At 37.9% G+C, this 22,093-nt stretch overlaps 1 protein-coding gene across 1 annotated transcript; it reads right to left on the reverse strand.

The window, feature by feature from the left end:
* Positions 1–13,300: 13,300 nt before the first annotated feature.
* Positions 13,301–14,491, reverse strand: LOC149263168 (uncharacterized). Its single transcript, XM_089386688.1, has one exon. The coding sequence runs from the start codon at positions 14,489–14,491 to the stop codon at positions 13,301–13,303; it is 1,191 nt and encodes a 396-aa protein (XP_089242814.1).
* Positions 14,492–22,093: the final 7,602 nt, after the last annotated feature.

Here is a 22,093-nt window from a genome sequence, read left to right on the forward strand (position 1 = left end):
TCAGGACAAGAATTTAGATGCTCCATGCACTAAGTCTCTCTAGCACCCAAAAGAATAATAATGTTGTTGTTTTATAGATTTGCTAAGATCTCCTTGTAGATTTGATACACCTGTGTTTTGGTCCTTCAAAAAAATACCCACAAAAATTTAAACCTACCAAACTCTTGAATGGTACAATCTCCCTCTCTCCCTCCGAACCATGACCTTCACCAAGTTGCTAGCTTATCTATTTAAAAATTAAAAATTGGCCTCTCTTTCAGAGTGCAAGCTTTGATACCATGCTAGATTTTACTAGCGCCAGTTACTCACAATTTATTACCTAGTAAATTGTATTTCTATAAAAATAATTTACTACATATCTATTGAGTAAAAGCAGTGATGGAATTCTTAAAGTAAATATAATATAAACAATGAAATAAAAACAATCCATCTCATATACATGCATATAGAAATTATACCCTTCAATTTTGCTATCCATTAACATTAGTTTTATAACATACATGGGCTTTCCCAACTAGGAAAATAAATTCCCACGGAGGAAAATTACAAACGAAAAAACATGGATTTTTTCCAACTAATAAAAATCTCAAAACCTGTCATTTGATCTTGCCTACGATTGAATCCTTCTCCTTTCTAACCCCTTATTATCTTTCTCTAAAAGCAACACACTTGCATGAATGTTATTCACCTAATCATTAAGATCTTGTTGTCTCACTATGTATTGTGCTCACTAATGCACGTTTTCCCTTAACCTATCCTTTTATAAGTTTGAGTTATTGACTAATCCACAACCCTAATCTTCAAAGTGGTTAACGGTTGAGATTAGATCTCAACTTCACTTGAATCAATAATTGAGCTTTATCTAATTCATTAATGCAAATTATTTTTGCATTTCATTAGATTAACTCATTTTTCCTTATAAAAATCATTTCCTCTAATAATTACTTTAATTAAAGTAATTTTCTAAGGGTAAGGGTCCTTTGGATGACTTTGACACATGTGGACACTTAGACTTGTGTGGAAGTACCTAGTCGATGGTACTATCGTCAACTATTAGTATCTTGGGAAAACTAAAAGACTAATGAAAAATAGAGGGATAAATTGAATCCCAATAATTCAAGTGCAAATAAACCAAAGCTAGGCACTATGCCCTAAGGCACCCACTTTCCAAGTAATCTTTGCAATTATCTCTCCAATGTAACATATTCAAATTTCCAAACTTCTTGCTTGAGTCTCGTTCCCTGAAAACCTAATCATATATAGATACAACCACAACTACTAATTCACATTGTAGCTAATTTTGTAAACCCATAATGTTAATGTATTACCACACAAGCATTTCTATATACATGCATATAGAAATTATACCCTTTTATTTTTCTATCCATTAACACTAGTTTTATAACATACATGATCTTTCCTAACTAGGAAAATAAATTCCCACCGAGGAAAATTATAGATGACAAAACATGGATTTTTTCCAACTGATAAAAATCTGAAAACATGTCATTTGATCTTGGTTATGGTTGAATCCTTCTCCTTTCTAACCCCTTATTATCTTTCTCTGAAAGCTACACACTTGCATGAATGTTCTTCTCCACCTAATCATTAAGATCTTGTTGTCTCACTATGTATTGTGCTCACTAATGCGTGTCTTCCCTTAACCTAGCCTTTTATAAATTTGAGTTATTGACTAATCCACAACCCTAATCTTCGAAGTGGTTAACTGTTGAGATTAGATCTCAACTTCACTTGAGATTAATAGTTGAGCTTTATCTAATTCATTAATGCAAATGATTTTTTCATTTCATTATATTAACTCATTTTTCCTTTTAAAAATCAATTCCTCTAATAATTAATTTAATTCAAGTAATTTTCTAAGGGTAAGGGTCCTTTGGATGACTTCGACACATCCAGACACTTAGACTTGTGTGGAAGTACCTAGTCGATGGTACTATCATCAAATATTAGTACCTTGGGAAAAATAAAAGACTAATGAAAAATAGAGGGATAAATTGAATCCCAATAATTCAAGTGCAAATAAACCAAAGCTAGGCACTATGCCCTAAGGCACCCAATTTCCAAATAATCTTTGCAATTATCCCCCCAACGTAACATATTCAAATTTCCAAACTTCTTGCTTGAGTCTCGTGCCCTGAAAACCTAATCATATATAGAAACAACCACAACTACTAAATTATTCACATTGTATCTAATTGCATAAACCCATAGTGTCTGAATGTATTGCCACACAAGAATTCAATATGGAGAATCAATAGAGAAGTAGATGTGGGAAGGGATGAGCTTTGTCATTTGAGCTCTAATTCCCAATCGAGTACTGAGTAATATTTAACGTTGAGCTATGTGACTAATAAATGTTGAATGGCTTATAATTCAAAGATTAGGGAATAATATAGATGGATGTCTCCCCATTTTGTATGTATTGACCTAAGGTTAAAGAGGAGGCCCTTTTGGCCTAGTAATTCATTTCTTGGTTGAATTCCCTGTTTTCCACATGGTAGGTGTACTTTGTACATATTTTTAGCTTATTCTCTTGTCTTGGCTAAGGCCAAAGATAGCTTAGAATTCAATTGGATGGAGTCGCCAATTGTAGTTTTGATAGTATTCAAAGAGTCTCTCAACATAATTAATGACCCAGACTTGCTTCCTTGGCTAATTGGTTTAGGTGCATAGTGGATAAGATTTTTTTAGGTTGTTTGAAGTTATGCCAAGACCTTAGGTGAATGTGGCTACTATTGTTTCTTTGGGATTATAGAGCATACCCTGTACACTTGTTGCCCCTCTTCTTTACATGAGTTATAATATAAATATAATTTCGATATTATATATTAGAGTTAATGATCTCTCCATGTATTTTTATTCCCTATAGAAGCCCCATGTTAATCAAAAACCCCTTATTAAGCCCTAGATATCGAGTGATTATTTTTCTATTGTTATATTGTTATGTAGGCTAGAAAACCCCATGATTGCATTTATTATAATTGTACCATTTGTCTCTTATTTATATACTAGGGAAACCTAGTATTATGAACATCAAACATTGTCTTGTACATTGTATTGATTGTAAAAGGAGGTTTCTCCCTCAAATAGGACTATAATATTGGTTTATTACCATTTTTAAGGCACAAGGATCATAACATTTTGTATCAGAGCTCATGATATTAGAGTTTCGCTGCTTCAAACATGTCAATATGACATGTTACATATAACTATTTTTTGGAGAGGTTTTAGATGGTGAAACTTGGAGAATTGTGAGAATACATCTCAGGAAATATCAGGTTCAAATTGTAGACCTTGGTTCACTATATTTTTGGAGATATAATTCAAGGAAGTTAGGGCTTCTGTATGCTTCTGAAATAAATCTCAAATAGGTTAGTTCACCATTTTTTCTAATTTTTTTGTGAGGTTTCAAATTGTGAAACTTGGACCACACTAAGATGAGATCGTGAAACTTGGACCATAACTTTCAGTGGGCACATCAAATTGATTTCACACCTTTGGAATTGTAAAAATAAAGAATACACAAGAAGATAGAAGGAATAGAAAATAAGATGAATGAAAATAAGAAAGAAATATAAAATTCCATGATTTTCATGGAAAATTTTCTCTTCGAGAGACTTCCTAAAAGGGATGTGGAAATCCAAGAAATCATGAACACAATGAGAAAAATGTTGAGAATTAATATCATATGAGGATTATGCTATCACAATTGGAGATCACATGTTTTGAATCACAAAACTATAATCATGATTTTTCAATCCAAGATCCACGTCATCAGGGTTTCAATTTGGCACAAAGAAACTACTACATTTTGAAGACTGATATGAGGAAATTTGATGGTAATGATCCTGTAACATGGATATTTGAAATGGAGAAATACTTTTATCTACACCATGTGGCATCCTTACAAAGGGTAAATAGTGCATCCATGTTTTCAGAACAAGAGCAACATGTATGGTATCAATGGTTTTGTGAAAGAAAAAAATATTTTGTTATATCTTGGTCCAATTTTACCGAGGAGTTGATAGAACATTGTGAGGATATTAAGAACAACACATTCTTTAGTTAATTGATAAATATTTGACAAAAAGGTCCAGTTACAAAGCACATTCAACAATTCCAAAAGTTGAGTCTGAATGTGAAGAATATTTTAGAGGATAACTTGTTAGAACTATTTATGGGACTTTAAAGAAAAACATCCAACATGAGGTGTGCCTCTTAGAACCTAAATTTATAGAGCATGCTTTCAGTCTGAAAATGAAAGTTGAAAGTAAAAACATGACCACTAGAAAATTGTCACTAATAGCTATAAAGAAATTCATGCTCTCTTTCCTAAATAGACAAAGTCGACTCCTCAACCAATATGTGAAAAAAGAGAATAGGGTGATGTTTCAACTATGACGACAAGTATAGTAAAGAGAATGAATGTAGTGGGAAGAAATTATTCTACATAGATTGTGAATATGAAGAAGATTAACAAGTGGAAACTTCATAAGATCTAGAGCTAGAAGAGACTACTCCAACAATCTAGTGTCATGCATTAAGCAACATTAGTACTCCACAAACCCTTAGAATAGAAGGATATATCAAAAATAAAAAGGTAAGAATATTGATTGATTCAAGTAGTAACCATAACTTCATCAGTTACAAATTGGAAAAACTTCTTAATTTCTTTATGTATCCAACACCAAAATTTCAAGTGATGATTGCAGATGGAGGGACCATAAGTTGTTTAGGGAAGTACCGTAATATTAAGTTGAATATGGGAGAGTATTTATTAGTTAGTCCCATAATTTCAATCCAAATGGGTGGTGTTGATGTTGCATAAGGGGACCAATGGTTACAATCAATGGGAACAATGGCTATTAATTTCCAAGATATTTTCATAATTGTTTTTTAGAAGGAAAGGAAATTGAGCTTAGGTATCCAAGGGAAATGAAATAAAGTTATAAGCTCTAATAGCATGACAAAATTTCTAAAAAGAGACACCATGGTGTAGTTGCACAAATTTTATCATTAGATGTTCAAACATCTATAGCCTCTGCTCCAGTGGATCTCCAAAATATTATCAACAATCATGCTAAGGTATTTGAACAAATACCTAGGGGTCTTCCACTTGTCCAATTGCATGACCATGCTCTTCATTTACAACCTAGAAGTGTACAATCCTTATGAATATCCACATGCATAAAAGAGTGATATTGAGCATATGCTTCAAAAAACGTTAAAGGAAGGCATCATTCAACCTAGCCAGAGTGCTTTCTCTTCACTAGTGGTGATGATTATAAAAAATGATGGTTTGGTGGAATGTGTCTAGACTACATGCAACTCAAAAAAATGATAATCAAAGGTAAGTTTCCTATTCCTATAATTGATGAATTGTTAGGTAATTAGATCCAGGAGAAATTTTATTTACTAAATTGGATCTTCGTTCTGGATACCATCAATCAAAATGAGGCAAGACAACATTTCTAAAACAACCTTTAGAACATATGAAGGTCATTATGAGTTTTTGGTTATGCCATTTGGAATTACAAGTGAACCTTCAACATTTTAAATATTGATGAATTCTATTTTCAAACCCACCCTTAGGAAATTTGTGCTAATATTTTTTGATGACATACTAATCTACAACAAATCTTGGGAAGAGCATGTACAACATATTGACAGTGCCTTGAAACTATTGGAAGAGCAACAACTATATGCAAATCCTTCCAAGTGTTTGTTTGGGGTTCAAGAGGTGGAATATTTGGGTCATATTGTATCACATGATGGTTTCAAGATGGATCCTAACGAAATAAAAGAAATGAGAGAATGACCAATCCGAAATACCTTCAAGATATTATCACAAGTTTTTCAATAATTATGGTCAAATAGAAACAACTCTAACAAAATTATTGAAGAAGGAAGCATTTTCTTGGACTAAAGAAACAACCAATTTTTTTGAAGTACTTAAGGAGGCCATGTGTAAAACTCTCGTATTGGTGACACTAACTTCACAAAAATAGCCATTGTGGAGTGTGATGCCTCAGGGCATGGAATTGGTATAAATTTGATGCAATAAGGAAGACCCATTGCATTTGAAAGCAACAAACTTAAAGGAAATAACTTACTCATACCCATTTATGAAAAAAAAATGTTGGCGACAATACACGCCATTAAGAAATGGTCTCAATACTTAATGGGAAGGTACTTCAAAGTAAAAACATATCATGATAGTCTTAAGTATTTCTTGGAGAAAAGAATATCTACTAAAGAGAAACAAAAATGAGTCACAAAGATGTTAGGTTATGACTTTGAAATTATTTACAAAAGGGAAAATAAAATATTGTGGCAAATGTACTCTCAAAGAAAGAGGAAGACACAAATGGTTTACTATGTGCTATTTCCATTCCACAATATGACTAGGTGGAAGAAGCAAGGATAGAATGGAAACATCATTAGAATATATGCAAGATCATTGAACGACTACAGGAGGACCCCAATGCAGTAGAAAAATGTACGTGGAAAAATAATTTGTTATCGTATCAAGATTTCTTATACCTTTTTAAGATTTCTCAACTCAAATAGAAGGTCCTTTTGGAATTACATACTTCTCCCGTAGGAGGACATTTACGGTTCTTAAAGACATACCATAGGATCAAGAATTTTTTCTTTTTCCTTTTTCTGCAAAGGTATTAAAGCAAACATGAAAAAAATTTTGGTGGAATGTGTGGTATGCCAAGAAAATAAAGGATAGACTATTAAGATCCAAGGGCTCGTTCAACCATTATCCATACTAAGCCAACATTAGAAATTAGTCTCAATGCTTTTTATTATGGGTTTGCCCAAATTTGAAGGAAAGAGTGTAATTATGGTAGTGGTAGATCAAATGAAAAAATATGCCCACTTTTGCTCTCTTCTTCATCCTTTTAAAGCAAACATTGTGCCAGAAGCATTCATGGAAATAGTCCAAAAGCTACATGGAATAAAAAAGATTATTATAAGTGACAAAGATCCAATTTTCACCAATTTTTTTTGGATTGGATTATTTTCTTGTTTGGGTACTCAGTTAGCTCACAACTCATATTAATATCCTCAATTGGATGGGAAAGTTGAGATTGTGAGAAATTTCTTAGAAGGATATGTACATTGCTTTGCATTTGATAAACATATACAATGGGTCAAATGGTTTCCCTTGGCAGAATGGTGATGCAACACATCCTTCCTTACTTCATAAAAAATGTCACCATTTATAGCACTTTATGGATATCATCCTCCATCCATCACATCACCCTTGAAAGGGACTATAAAGGCTGAAGCAGTAGAGGACCACATATATCACCAACAATAGGTTCTCAAACTATTGAAGGACTAAACTTGGTTATCTCACAAAATAGGATGAAACAACAAGCAAATCAAAATCGCAGTGAAAGGGAATTTGAAGTGGGGGATTGAGACTATTACCATATAAAAAAATGCCCCTCAAGCAACAAAAGGACAATAAATTAGCTACGAGGCATCATTTCCCCTATAAGGTGTTGCATAGGATTTGAAGTATGGCTTACAAATTGTAGCTGCCTCCATCTTCACATGCACATCCAGTTTTCCATGTTTCTTGCATAAGAAGATAATCGGTGACAAGATCCCATTCGAAAATATTCTACTAGAGATTAATGAAGAAGGGAAAATAATACTAGAACTATTTTTTTTTAGAAAAAAATACTAAGTAATTTAGAAATCAAGCAATTATTGAGCACTACATCAAAAGGAAGAACCTACTAGTGGAAGAATCAACATGGGAAAATGAGTTGTTTATGAATAAACACCCATCGATAGTCAAGTGTTGAGGAGAACACTTTTTTGGAGGGGAGGGACATGTTAAGCCTTGTATAGGCCCCATAGCCCCTTATTAAGCCCTCGATATTAAGTGATTACATTTATATTGTTATATAGTTATGTAGGCTAGAAGCCTTCATGGTTCCATTTTATTATAATTATACCATTTATCTCTTGTATATGAACTAAGGAGACCTAGTCTTAGGATCATCAAATATTGTCTTGTACATTATGTTCATTGTAAAAGGAGGTTCCTCCTCAAAGAGGACTGTAATGATTGGTTTCTTATCATTTTTAAGGTATAAGGATTATAATGTTACCTTAAGTTTGTATTACCTTATAATTATTTATCACACCACAATTTCTCATTTAGACATGATAATATTTCTAATGGTATGAATATTTTTTAGAGTGAGCATTTCCCAATAGATCATTTAAAACTTGGCATATTTATGCCAACACATTGTAAGCAATAGGTGGCCTTCATTGGAATTCGAAACACTCATAGGTAGCCTATTGTCTTTATGTTGGTTGTCTTGTTCTTGTACACATATCTAGTGACAACGATATTCTCGATGAGAGAAATATCAATTTGTATATTTGTCATATTTTATAAAAAAAATTATCAACATATTGATAAGTATGCTGAAATTGACCATCTACATGTGGATATGGGTCTTTAATTAAAATGTCAAAACATATGGTAAGGTATCCATGTCATTAATTATGATTCAATGTAAAATGTTATATGTGGGGTTGCAACAAAGAATGACTACATTTGGATGATTCATCTATTAAAATTCTAGACTAGGGAATTTGATGAGTTACCCACACCATTAGTAGAAATCCAACCCATGGGGTTGCATGTAGAATTGTAGGATGCATAGACTATGAGGGGATTAGATTCCATACCATCTCCTTGTGAATATGGGTCCTTAACCAAATACTAGATAGAGGTATCCAAAAATATACCTATGCTATTGACAGAAACTTATCCCATGAAATTGTATGTAGAGTTGTAGTGATGTCCAAGCACCATGGGGTAGACGAATTTCACTCAAGACAAACTTTTGGTGGAAAAAATGTCCTCAACCAAGTTTCTAGGTCATTGTATTTAGAGAGTCCAAACTTGGTATGAATAAACCTTTATTTTATAAGATAATAAAAAAAGGACCGATAAGAAAAAAATGAGTGTTCAAGTTCTTGGTAGTACATGCTATGATGAGTCTAAATTAACATAGGTATTGACTAATTTATGGTATGGAAATTGATGAAGCTAACCTAGAAATGAATTCATACACTACAATTTTTCATTAAGAGTATTAGAGAATAAATTCCTCACTGAATTTTCATTAATTGAACAAAATTGTACAACAATATACATACATGAAGCTTACACAAACAAATGAATCAACCTAAGAACCAATTAATTTGTGCAAAATCTTAGGGTTGAGTTTAAATAATCAAATGTAATATAAATCAATATGTTTTCACATGTTTTTGTGTGCAACTTGTTGTAACATATTCTTGTCAAGAAATGCTACAATTTGTTTTAAAATTTGCTAATTTGTTTCTTGGAAGACTCTCGGGTTAAAAATTTGGTCTTTATATGACTATGCGTTATCTCAGATTCATACGATTCATATGCAGGGCTAATATTCTAATGTTCTTCTTATTAAAAATATTGGGTCAACACCCAATATCCAAGTCCAAATCTATTTCAAAATCGAAGACCACCAAGTATTTACCAACATCAACCAAGTCAAGCAGTGCTCAATGCAACAAGCACCAAGCCGGAGGGAGGAACCCACAAGGGCAAACACATTGCACTACGCGTCAGAAGGCCTTATATGCAATGTTACATATAAATGCCTTGAATCCTTTTCATTTGAAAAATGTAGGATATATATCCCACGCAAAAAAAAAGAAGCATTGAAGTTCATACAAGCCAGGTGTTAAGAAAATGATTCATGCCAACATTGATTGCAAATGTGTTAAAGCACACAAAGATTCCTACAAGTGTTATTATCAATTAAGTGTCCAAATGCGATAAAGGAGAAGCTAGAAAATCATATGGTGTTCTCCACACATTGAAACAACACTTAACCATCACCATACATAACCATTACGACCTCAAGATTCAATGTGCATGTGGAATGAAGTCACGTGACAAATCAATTTATACAACAAAGAAAATAGAAAAAAGCACTTCAGAAAAAAGGGCACACACACTAGGATAAGGTTGGGGTTCCATCACAATAGGGATGCTCGCTTGACATTTGTCATGTTTCTTTCAAAGTTTTTTTTTTTTTTTTTCACAAGAACGGGTATGGAATTATATTAATCTTTGGCCAAACTGCCTTTCACCGGTTACATTTGGTCGGGCATAGCCCTTAAACTTTCCTTCCACTAGCTGATCAGAGGTCCCAAATCCCGGGTACCCATGAAATTTATTCAAGACTATCGATTCTATCTTTGTTATTTTCCCTATCTTAAATAGACAAACAAACTGATTCAGCAAAATGCAGAAGAACATGACAATCGTTATGGAATGGAGTCCCAACTCTCAATTTTGTCTACCAAGAGACAGCCAGCGGAAAGAGGAACTGCCCTGTTGGCTTCTATATCAACATCTTTATTATTTTCTCTCAAGACATGGAGGAGAGATGTAGTCTGGAAGGATTTCATCAAGGTTCTGATTCTTGAAATGATTCTTGTCAGGCTGATGTCTACAAGAGAGGAATCCTCTACTAAGACTTTGATGATGGCTTGAGAATCTCCTATAATGCTGACTTCTGAGAGACCCATAGCCTTTTCTTGCTTAAGGCCTTGCAGAAGTGCCAAGGCTTCAGATTGCATGCTGGTTGACTGCCCTAATCCCCAAGCGAACTTTGTAACTGTTGTGCCCTCTTTATTTTTTATAATGCCTCCTACCCCAGCCAATCCAGGATTGCCTTTCGTTGCTCCGTCAAAGAACAAAGAAGGTCTGGATTGCTTGAGAAGCAAATCCGACAATTCGTTCTCCTTCCCCCTGAATTGCCATTCTTTTGTGATCTTGTGGTGCCTAATTTCGCCTGAGAAATGGAGGCCCATCGAGGTGCCCCAATCTAAGTCATGCTAACTCGGATTCAGCTCCGACAGATAATCCCAAAGACTTTCTTTCCAAAGGCATTTTGTTTTAATGATAATAACCTGTGAGTTGAGACTTTCGTCTTTGAAGATGCTTCTATTGCGCTCGAGCCAGATCTACCAGCAAGCGAATTTCGACAGGGAGAGCCATGCCGCTCTGAATCTTTTGTTTTTTGGGAGAGTTTTAGGGTAGTAATTCCGCCAATTTGCAAAGAGGTCAGGTATAGTCATGGGCAAAGTGAAATCAGATTTCCAAAAGATCAGAAGTCCTTGCCAAATTTCTATTGAATAATTACAGTTCAGCATGATATGCTGAGCGTTCTCCTCATTTTCACAGCATAGATGGCAGCGGGAGGGGCCTTGAAAGCCTTTCTTCTGCAGTCTGTCGGCTATTAATATCGCTCTGTGGCATAACAGCCAGCAAAAGGCGTCGACCTTGGGCATGGATTTAATGTTCCAGATCCCATTCCATACAGCTGGGTTCAGGGGGACATGAGGTCGATCCTGCAGACTCTTATAGCCTTGTGCCACCGTGTACTGTCCTGGGGCGGCTCCCCATCCTCGAGCGTCCTTCTTACCCACGCTCAGAGGTGCCATCCCATTTAGCGATGCAAGGAGTAGATCGCGAGCTTGAGACAGCTCAGGAGGGATGGGTGGGAGTCTCCACCGCAGCCATGATTTGCCTTCCCACTGCGAGATGTCCCAGAGTGTGATGCAGCCTGTGTTATCCAACCACAAGCACAACGATTGAAGGGAACTGTGAGACGATAAGGGTGGATTCATCATGATCCTATCTTCCCATATCTTGTAATCCTCACCGTTTCCTCGAATCCAGTATGCTCTGTCTCTGATTAAAGGGACTGCTTTTTGGCAAAGTTTGATCTGCTATGAGCCTGTGGTGGGTAGAGGGTCGTCCAAGCATCTCTTTCTCTTTCCCTTGAAGTATTTCCTCCAAAGAGCTCTTTGCGCCCAGCCTGGATGTGATCCAATGACTCTCCAAAAGATCTTGGCACCCATGGCTATGTTTTGGAGGCTGAGATCCTTGAAGTTAAGGCCTCCTTCACTCTGGGGCTTGCAAATTTTCTCCCAACTTACCAATGGGATTTTCCTGTCATTATGGTTGCCCCCTTTCCAGAAGAACTTGAAAATGAAGGCTTCCATTTTCATGCCTGAAGGGGCTAGAATTACAAAGAAATTGGAAAATGGGTAGGCTACAGAGAACGGAATTGATGAGGACAGTTTTGCCAGCGAGATTTAACCATGAAAACCCCCAAGCTTAGATTTTGGCCTTAAATTTATCCAACAAAGGGACCCAATCTTTGCTGTAAGCCAATTTACGAAAAATGGGGAGGCCCAAATATGTGAAGGAGGACTAGTTAAGGGAAGCAGTGAAGTCCAGAATTCTTGAAATGATTGTAAGGGTGGAAGTCGAAATATTCCAACAAAAGATTTTACACTTACCCCTGTTTAAGTTGTTGCCTGTAGCTTCACTGTAGTCGTCCATGACCTCCTTAAAACTTGAAGCAGATCCGACGGAGGCAGCCCCTAATAAGAGGGTATCATCCGCGAACAGGGTGTGATTGACATTTTTAACACCTCTTGCTATATTGAGTCCCAGGATCTCTTGGTCAACCAGTTTCTGATCCAGGTAGAAACTCAGGACAGAAACATGAAGAACGAAGAGGAGCGGAGAGAGGGGGAAACCCTGCCTAAGCCCCCTTGAGGCTTTAAAGAAACCAGCTGCTCTCCCATTCACCAGAGGGGCGATCCAAGGGTCAGCAATACAAGCACGAATCCATTTTAAAAAACCCATTCCGAAGCCGAATTTTTTCAGGACCTCCCAAAGAAAGCTAAGTCTGACCCGATCAAAAGCATTAGCTAAATCTAATTTAATTACCATACCTTTCTCTTTGCGAAGCTGGCTCGAGTGGATCGCCTCTTGAAACAAGATGAAATTTTCTGCAAGTTGTCTCCCTTGAACAAATCCGCCTTGGTTCTCCAGGATGATGGCTGGAAGAATGCCTTTTAGTCTGTTGGCAATGACCTTTGTGATCAGTTTGTATCCAATATTGCAAAGAGAGATGAGGCGGAACCAATTGAATTATTTAGCACCCTTTTCCTTGGGGATGAGGGCAAGGAAGGCTGAATTGGTGTTGCCCCTAATTTTCTGGCAAGTTTGCGATTTCAAAACCATTTTGTAGAGGTCTTTCTCCACAATCTGCCAGCAGGTTTGAAGGAATATTGCAGTGAAGCCATCCAGGCCCGGGGCTTTGTCCGGCTCCATGTTGGAGAGAGCATCTTTTATTTCTTGAATAGAGATCTTCACCTCAAGCTATTGTTTCATTGAGGGAGAGATCCTAGGAGGAACCGCCTCCAAGAATTTAGAGTTAGGGTCCGTTACTCCCTCTTCTCTATACAGATTTTGAAAATGATTGAAAGCTGCTCTCTTTATGCTATCAAAATCTTTGCGAGTTGAGCTGCCATCTTTAATTTCTGCAATAGAATTGAAGCTCTTTCTGGCTTGAGCTTGTTTGTGGAAGAAGACAGAATTTCTGTCTGCTGCTTTAAGCCATAAACTCCTTGACTTCTGTCTCCCATGCTCTTCCTCCGAAAGGCAGGCTTTATGGAAGATTTGCTGGAGCTCAGCTTCCTTGTCTAGAACTTCTTTAGTGATTTCTGCATCCTCACTTTGAGCATGTTGGTGGGTGAGGTTGTCCTGGGCCTGCTTTCTCTCTTTTGCAGGGGAGGGGAGGGATTTGGCCCAAGTTTTGAGGACCGCTTTCAATATTCTAAGCTTTTCTTCCCATATGAAGAAAGGGGAACCTTTTACTGGCAAAATCCAACAGTCATGAACCAGCTTCAGGAACTCTGGTTCCTTAACCCAAAGAGGGTTGAATCTGAAGGGGATGGGACCAAGATCTTTGTGGCCCGACATCTCCAGCAAAATTGGCTTGTGATCAAAAGCGCTACATGGGACGATATGCAATCTCGATTCTAAGCCCAGCAGAAGAAAGGAACTCTGCACCAAGCATCTATCAAGTCTAGCAACAATATGACCAGGACCTATTCTTTTGTTAGACCAGGTGTACTTACCATTTTCTGGAGGGATGTCGAGCAGATCCCAGTCCTGCATGAGGTTTTCCACCCATTCCCTTGCAGGTTCCCTTATGATTGTTCCTCCTCGCTTTTCCTCCATGCGCATGGTAACGTTTAAATCCCCTGCCACAATGATGTTTTCCAAATTTTCTAACTTCGACAGTTGTCTGATGGAGTCCCAGCACTCCCTTTTCTCCCCTATATTTGTTGGAACATAGACATTGAAAAGACTGACTGCCTCCCTTGAGTCCAAAGGCTGGAGCTTCAAAAACAGCCAGTGGGTGTTGTGCAACTCGGTGACCAGCCTATACTTGAGAGGGTTCCAGAGGGAGCCCAGACCCCCAGAGGCTCCCCGTGCTGAGACTGCATGTCCGCTACTTCCTTTCAAAAATTTTTTACTGATTTGGAGAAACTCCTTGTCCTCCATTTTGGTCTCCTAGATCGGAAGAATGTCTGGGGCTTCTATTCTTATAAGACTTCTTGTTGCTTCTTCTTTCACTTTGCTCCCCATTCCTCTGCAATTCCAAGAGACGATCTTCATCATTTATTTTTGTGATGATGAGCTCTCTTGGAACCCTGCACTTGGTTTTTGTTCGTCTTTGGATTTTTTCCAAGGAGTTTCTCTAGAGTGGGCTGGCTACCCTGAAGCGTGTCCTTGTAAGTTTCCTGATCTCTCTTTTCTCTAGCGGATTTACGGCCTCTTGCAGATCTTCTGACCGATGTCTGCATGTCTCCTATTTCTCCTTCCTCCTCAGACCCTTCCGAGTCATGTTCCTCCTCAAATGCTTCTGTTTGCTTTTCCTTGTTTCTTGTCGTGGTGCTTTCGTCAGGTCTTGCATCTGCTGAAGTCATTTTTTCTGTTGGAATATCTTGCTTATCTTCTTCCTGGGGAGTCTCTTCAGCAGAGCTTAAGACCACATACCTATTTTCTTGAATTTTTGATGGGGGAGCATTCTGGGTGGAGGCAGGATGGGGGACATGAACCCCAGATTTCTTTTGGGATGCCTTTGACCTCTTGACCTAGTTCCATCCCTCTTCCTTACCTTTCTCTGCTTCCCCTTTGTTCGGGCACCCTCTTGCAAAGTGGCCATAGATATGGCATTTATGGCATTTTAAAGGAATTTTCTCGTAGTCCAGCACTTGAACATGCGTCCAACTGCCTACCTTTAATTTGATGGCCTCCGGAAGCCCCACCTCTAGGTCTACCTTGACACGGATTCGGGCATAATCATACTGGTCATTGTTATTTGCTCTATCAATGAATTTTCCCAGAGTATTCCCTATGTGCTTGAGGGACTCCCAGTTCCAGCAATGCACTGGGAGATTAGGGAGCCGAACACAAACAGGGACCGTCGTTGGGACATCCGTGGTCGGGTCGAAGTCAGGGTCCATTTGTTGAGATAGAGACCCTGAGGTCCCATGAAATATGGCCCATTCCTAAAGATCAGGTCTTTTTCCTCCTTTGTTTTGAACTCAAACAGGAAGAAGCCTCTACCCAGAAAATAAGAGGTGACATTGTTTTCGATTAGGGGAACCCAGTTCTTGATGACCCAGTTTCCCATCGATTTTGGCGAGGGCCAAAGGCCCATGAATTGACCCACCAGGGCTCAATCTGCCAAGGACAAGGCAACCTGGATCGGACCCTCAAGAGGAAGGTTTACCTCCAGAACATCGTCGAGTCTTTTGACGAATTTAGAGATTTCAGACTTCTTCTTTTTGGGCAGCGAAGCCAGGAGAGAGGAGACGGCTGCTTTAGCTTCCGGGGGTGTAGCATGCGAGGGACCGGTAGGGGAGCCTTGGGCCTCCATGGCAGAACACAGATCAGCAAACCCGATCTACTCCAAGTAGCAGGAAGCAAGGCATCTCAAACTCGGAAAGAAGGAGATCCGATTAGACCCTGCAGAACGAGGGCGATCCAAGCAGATCTGACAGGTGCAGGGGCACAGCGCGGACTAGGCAATGAGCAGAAGGGAGGCCTGGAAGATCCAAGCAGCCCCGCAGTCAGGAGGGCCAGGATCGGGGCGAAGAGGCCGAGAGGGCAGCGCCTAGTCAGTCTACGCAGGTCGCAGCGAGGGCAGCAGCGCTCTAGGTTCAGTAAATTGATCCAAAAAATAACTCTAAAGGTGAGCGGGCTTGGCCCAGGAAAACGAGTAAGACCCGCGACTAGTCAACGCCCTCGCTCAGGTTTGAGCACAAGACCTGACCGACTTTACGAGTCCGACTTTACCAACCAACCACCTCCTCCGACCTTAAAAGGTGAGCGGGCTTGACCCAGGAAACGAGTAAGACCCGCGACTAGTCAACGCCCTCGCTCAGGTTTGAGCACAAGACCTGACCGTCTTTACAAGTCCGACTTTACCAACCAGCCGCCTCCGCCGACCTTATGTTTCTTTCAGAGTTAAGGTAAGTCATATTGTTTCTTTTTAGGTGGAAAGAGCAGTGATGACACTATTTTGTTTCCTGCCCACAATACACGTATGTAACTGCCTCACCCCACATTTACCCAATTTCACATCGCGCCAAGGTAAACATGAGACAAGTGTCACTGCGATATGACCCAACGTCCAAGTTCAAGTTATGGAAGTGGGGCCTACAAACTGAAACCTTACAAACATCCCTCAGGGAATACATACCACAAAGGGGTCTGCAAGCCACCTTAGGTGACCAATCCCTGAGCTGGGGCCCTTTTCTCTATAGAAACTCCCCAAACACATGCACAACACAACATCAATGTGGTTATGAGGTCCCAACCACATGCATAGGCTTGCTTCCATGTAGTTATGACCAAAATCCTCCAATTATGTTCCTTCAATTCCGAGATATGAGCCACTTTTTCGGGCCAACCTCCATACCACTACCTAAAACTTCCTGTAACTTTCTAGAAGCATGGAAATGTTGATAAAAACAACAAACAATCAAAACTAAAGCCATAACTTGACCTAGACATGCCTAACGTATGATGAAAATTTTGTCAAACATATTAGATACAGATAATGAATGCATATCTGATCATAGACTTCTGAAATTCACGTAAGATTCACCAAGAAGGTTCCAAGCCCTCTCTAGCTAGCTGCAACAACACTTGTTAGTCCATGCATTCATCAACCATTCATTAACTTATCAAAACATGACAAGAGCCATTCAACCATAAGATAACCATCATTATCAATGCAAATGCTCATAGATCAAAATAGGAAAGTATCTCATATTAACATATAAAAATGCCAACCAAGTCAGATACTTCCACATAAAACCCAACCATAGATTGGGTTGAACCAAATATCCCAGGAAATGGAAAGACAAGGATGAAACCAATTTTAATCTAGACAAATCTCCATGCTAATGAAAACACATAACAAAGGAACCACATTCATGCATCATGCATCCAAAAACCAACAAGGAGATCATACATGAAACCTATTACCTGCAAAGAAATCCGACTGTAGTTGTTGATCCCACTACCTCCTTGCACTTCCTTGCTTTCCTTACTTGTCCTTTGCTTTCTTTCTCCAAATCCAAGTGAATACTAGAGTGCACCTAACATGCTCCAATGATGCTCTAAGTATGCAAGAGTGTATGTGAGAGAGAGAGAGTGAACAAGGGCTCCAAATAAAAAATTGTCAAAAGGATAACAATTGTTTCTTTGAAAACTTTTGATCATTGATGCCTCTATTTTCTTCATTTTCCTTAATTTTTCCTCTAATTTCCCTCGCATGCAAATTTGTGTCTCTTCATCTCCTTTTTCTCCTATTTTCTTTTATTTCATAATCAAATGCCAACTATTGCCTCTTTTCCTCTCCCAATTCCTTTGTCAATTTACATAGCCATAAATAATCATAAGTGATGCAAACTATAATGTTTTTCACACCATTCAACTTGGAATACGTGTTCCATGACCATGGCCTTATTTTATTTACATGGAAAATCAAACAGGGAATGTTACAAATCCCTCCCCCTTGGGGGAACACCATCCTCAGTGTTCAATGATGCTTATAACAGAAAAAACACGCTGCCCATGGAGCTTTATAAGACAACTCAATGCAACATTTACATCATAACAAACTGCAGAAACAATGAACACCATACTACTTATTGGAGCTTTATAACACAACTCGATGCAATATTTATGACATATTTCTTATTGGAGCTTTATAATGAAAATCATTGCATTATTAACAATACACATATGCATATATAAAAGCAGATTCACTGATAATGAAAGCAACTTTGGAGACTCATATTATGAAGTGACGGCGCGACATGAAGATCACACAAAGGCAAAAGATGGAACAAATAAGGAGTTGCATGTGCCGAAGCAGCAACTCAGGAAGAACATGAAGTTGCATAGACAGACCAATGAGTTGCAACAAGAACATGAACATAAGTGGGCACAACATGCGTTCACGGATGAAACTGCAAAAGTACAAGTTAAGGATCCATCCCAACAGCGGACACAGAACAAACATGGTGAGTAGTGTTGTTGATCGCATGCAAAGGATCCAACAACATGCATGTTGTTGAGCGCACACATGCAATCCAACCCATTCAACACACTCACAAAGGCGAAGACAAGAAACAAGTCCAACTGGGGCTAAACATGCACTTCAACAAGTTGATGTACATGACCACCATCACACACTTGAAGATCAGCACGGGCACTATGCATCAGTGTGTTTCTGGTTCAACTGTACCCAAGGAGAAAATGTGCATGTTAGAAGATGATTTGGATGAAGGGGCCGAACCAATGCACCGGTGGCAATGGAGGCAAGAGTTCATTTCAGCAAGATGACACCATGAGGTGCATGCACACCATCACGGATGACCAAGCTTGGCATCAGTTCACTAGCTTCACAATAACAAGCATGTCAAAGAGTTGGTCTCACCACAATGGACTGAGTGTCAGTGATGTCTTGCAAGGCTTTCTCAATCCATGTTGTGTCACATGAGTACATTTGCATTGTAATGTTTAGTCATGTCAAGTGTAAGTCGAGTGTCAACAGTTGGATGTAACAGTCATAGAGTAGGTGAAGAGTCATGAGGATAGTTGAACTGTCAAAAAGGGGAATGTCAAGGGTCACCCCACCCTTTGCTCTAAATAGTCCCTCATAACTCATTGTATAGGCTTTTGGTCAGCCAAACTTCTACTAAGACTATCTTGAAGAAGGCTTGGACAGTATTGTAATGCGCCTTGACTTCTCCACTGCACGGAGCTAGTACATCTCTTTGGAGTAGGCCGATGTGGTTGTAACATTATTTTGATAGGGCTAGCAGGTTTCATGGTGTATTGTATGATTGTGACTTACACTTCTTTACATAATAAAAGCCAACACATTTTCATGCATATGTTGTTATTGTAGTTGGACTGCTCTAGTTGCCTTAATGATATATGTTGTTTAACTTACTTACTTGTGTATGAACTGATTCACATGCAAGTATATGAATCTTATTGTTAATGTGTTGCATATGTTGTTACTGTTTGTGTTGATTGCTCTGTTGAATACCAAACAAACCTTTCTCTGAACCTTGTTATATAAATCGTCACACTCGTCTCGGACTGATTCGTGAGTGTTGTCTAGGTTGTCTTACCTTGTATGTTGGGACTGCCGCATTTGTGTCGACTACTCTGCCAGAAGTTGTGCATGTCCTTTGTGTGGTGTGTTCCTAGCAAAGTTGGGACTCATCCCTTTCAACCTGAAACTCACTTTCACCTTCATCCCCCACTTTGAAGTGTTGGCACCTCTCATACTCATTCCTTGACTCACTACATTAGTCACACCCTTGCTACTAATAGAGTTATCTTCCTTTCCTCTGTGTGACATCGCAGTCAAGGCATTACGTTACGACCCACTGTTGGGACTCCTACACCAAACGGTCTGAGGTCTAATTGGGACTTCTTATAGGGGAGATCCCCTTGACATGTTGGTGGGTCCAACACCATAAACAAATTCTTCTCGTGTTAGATAATTGGATATTCAGGGAGGATATTTAATTCTCTAATTTCTTCTTCATTCCCCTATCAAACTGTTTCAAGTTATGTTATTCTGTCATAGTTGAACATTGACACTTTGATCATACCTTTGCAAGAGAGGACTTTATTTTTTAATCATAGATTTGTGACTTGTTAATAACCAACTATATAACAACCCTTAGATATGGCCATGTGACACTTCATAGGTTTTTGTGATAGTGAACAACATTCAAGCCTCATAACACTTGAGGGAGACACCTCTGGTTCAAGGGTCATCTTGGACCTAAAGTGGCTGAGTTGGTCTCTCGACACAAATTCCAGCCAATAAACTACCTTTGAGATATAGACACAACATTTGGTGCCATTTTGAGGGAGCGCAACAATGACGATATATTTCCCTTGAGAACGATCAAGACTAGATCTAGTCTTTGATGGTGAACAAAGATTAGAATTTTGATTTTGGCTCATTCCTTTCACCTGACAACTCCAATTTGTTTATTTGGTAATTCCATTGGGTTACCAATTTCACTAGTTCAAGATGTTAAGTCATTCATTACTGTGTTTCCTCAATACTCAGTGATGATTGCATTGAATGGTGTATATTTATTATTCACAATAATAAGAAAAAAACTCGAAAGTTTACAGAGGATACACTCTTCAAATTTCACTTGTAAGTATAGTTTCCTATGGAATTTCATTTGCATGTTGTAAATATTTTTCATATCTTCAGCTACTGGCAAGGTGGTCTGTCAGTTAATCCAATGCTCACATGGTTGCACTGGAGGCATGACTACACTTGATAGTGTACAATTTCAATTCAATAGGCTACGCGTGTGTATGATTGAATAAGTTTGTATTTAGAGTTTTTGTGTAGTAGATAAGTTGGTTTTGATTTTCTTCAGTATACTTCAGCAGTTTCAGTTTGGAGTGTGTGGTATGTACTAGTTTTAACAAATAACAAGTTGTAGGTTTCATAATAAAGAGAGAAACCATTGATGAATCACCAACATGCTCAGCAACCTCATGTGTTTACTTAGAAAGTTTTATATAGTGGAGGTCCTTCTTTCATTCAAGTGTCTACATTTAATCAATTTTCATGTGCATACATATAAGCTGTGGTTTTTTCATAAATATTGCCTCATGAAAATGTTCATGGTAACCTCACAAGGAGATGCAAGATTATGGTATGAAATGTTAAACCTTGGTAGTTTATATTATCTAAAGGATTTCTATACAACAATTTTGTAATAATTATAGAGAACATTACCCCTCTATATTACTATCTAGAAATTGTTGTGAATACTTTGAAGATTTTATTCAACATCTGGAAATAATTATGATGATAAAGAGATTATTGAAGAAGAAAACAATGAAGATATACTTTCATAATGTTCAAGAATATTCCTTGCAAAGTATAATTTCTCCCTTGACTACAACTAAAAATATCTGGTTCTTAATTTTTAGATCCACATTCCTTAACTTGAAATTGATATTGATGCACAAATTCAACAGTCTTTTCAAAAGTTGAGAGACGATAGGAGTATGTATAGTCAATTTTTTTTTTTCTTGTTGAGTCAGTCATCATAGAAGAAAGGGTTGATAAACAACACTTCGGAAATGAATATACTTTTCAGAATTTTACACCTTTTGAAGTGATAGATTCAGAAATTATGGAAAGCCAAAATGAATTTTCTGCTGCATTATATGAAGGGACACCTTTATGATAAGAAAGATAAACAAATTGCTGTCTTTTTTTTCAAGAATGATCTTGAATTTCTCAATGGAAATAAACAGAACATAGGAAAAATTCATTACGGTTTAGAAATTATTATTAATATTTATCCAAATGGAAAGCTTCATTTTGCTGATCAAGAAGAGGTAATAGTCTATATTCTTGAAAATCCTTTGGCAATTCTATTGAGAATTATTAGAGAAGATGAATTTTTCAGCTTTTCTGGAGTAGTTTGCAAAGCAATGGAACTCACAGTATGTTTAATGATTCCAGATCAAAGTAGGTTACAAGATTCAGTTTATGAATGGAAGCTTATAGTTTACAAGTTA

The sequence above is a fragment of the Pinus tabuliformis genome, chromosome 6 (genome assembly GCF_031772625.1).
Source record: "Pinus tabuliformis cultivar Carrire ecotype Pingquan chromosome 6, CPIR1, whole genome shotgun sequence".
Lineage (NCBI taxonomy): Eukaryota > Viridiplantae > Streptophyta > Pinopsida > Pinales > Pinaceae > Pinus > Pinus tabuliformis.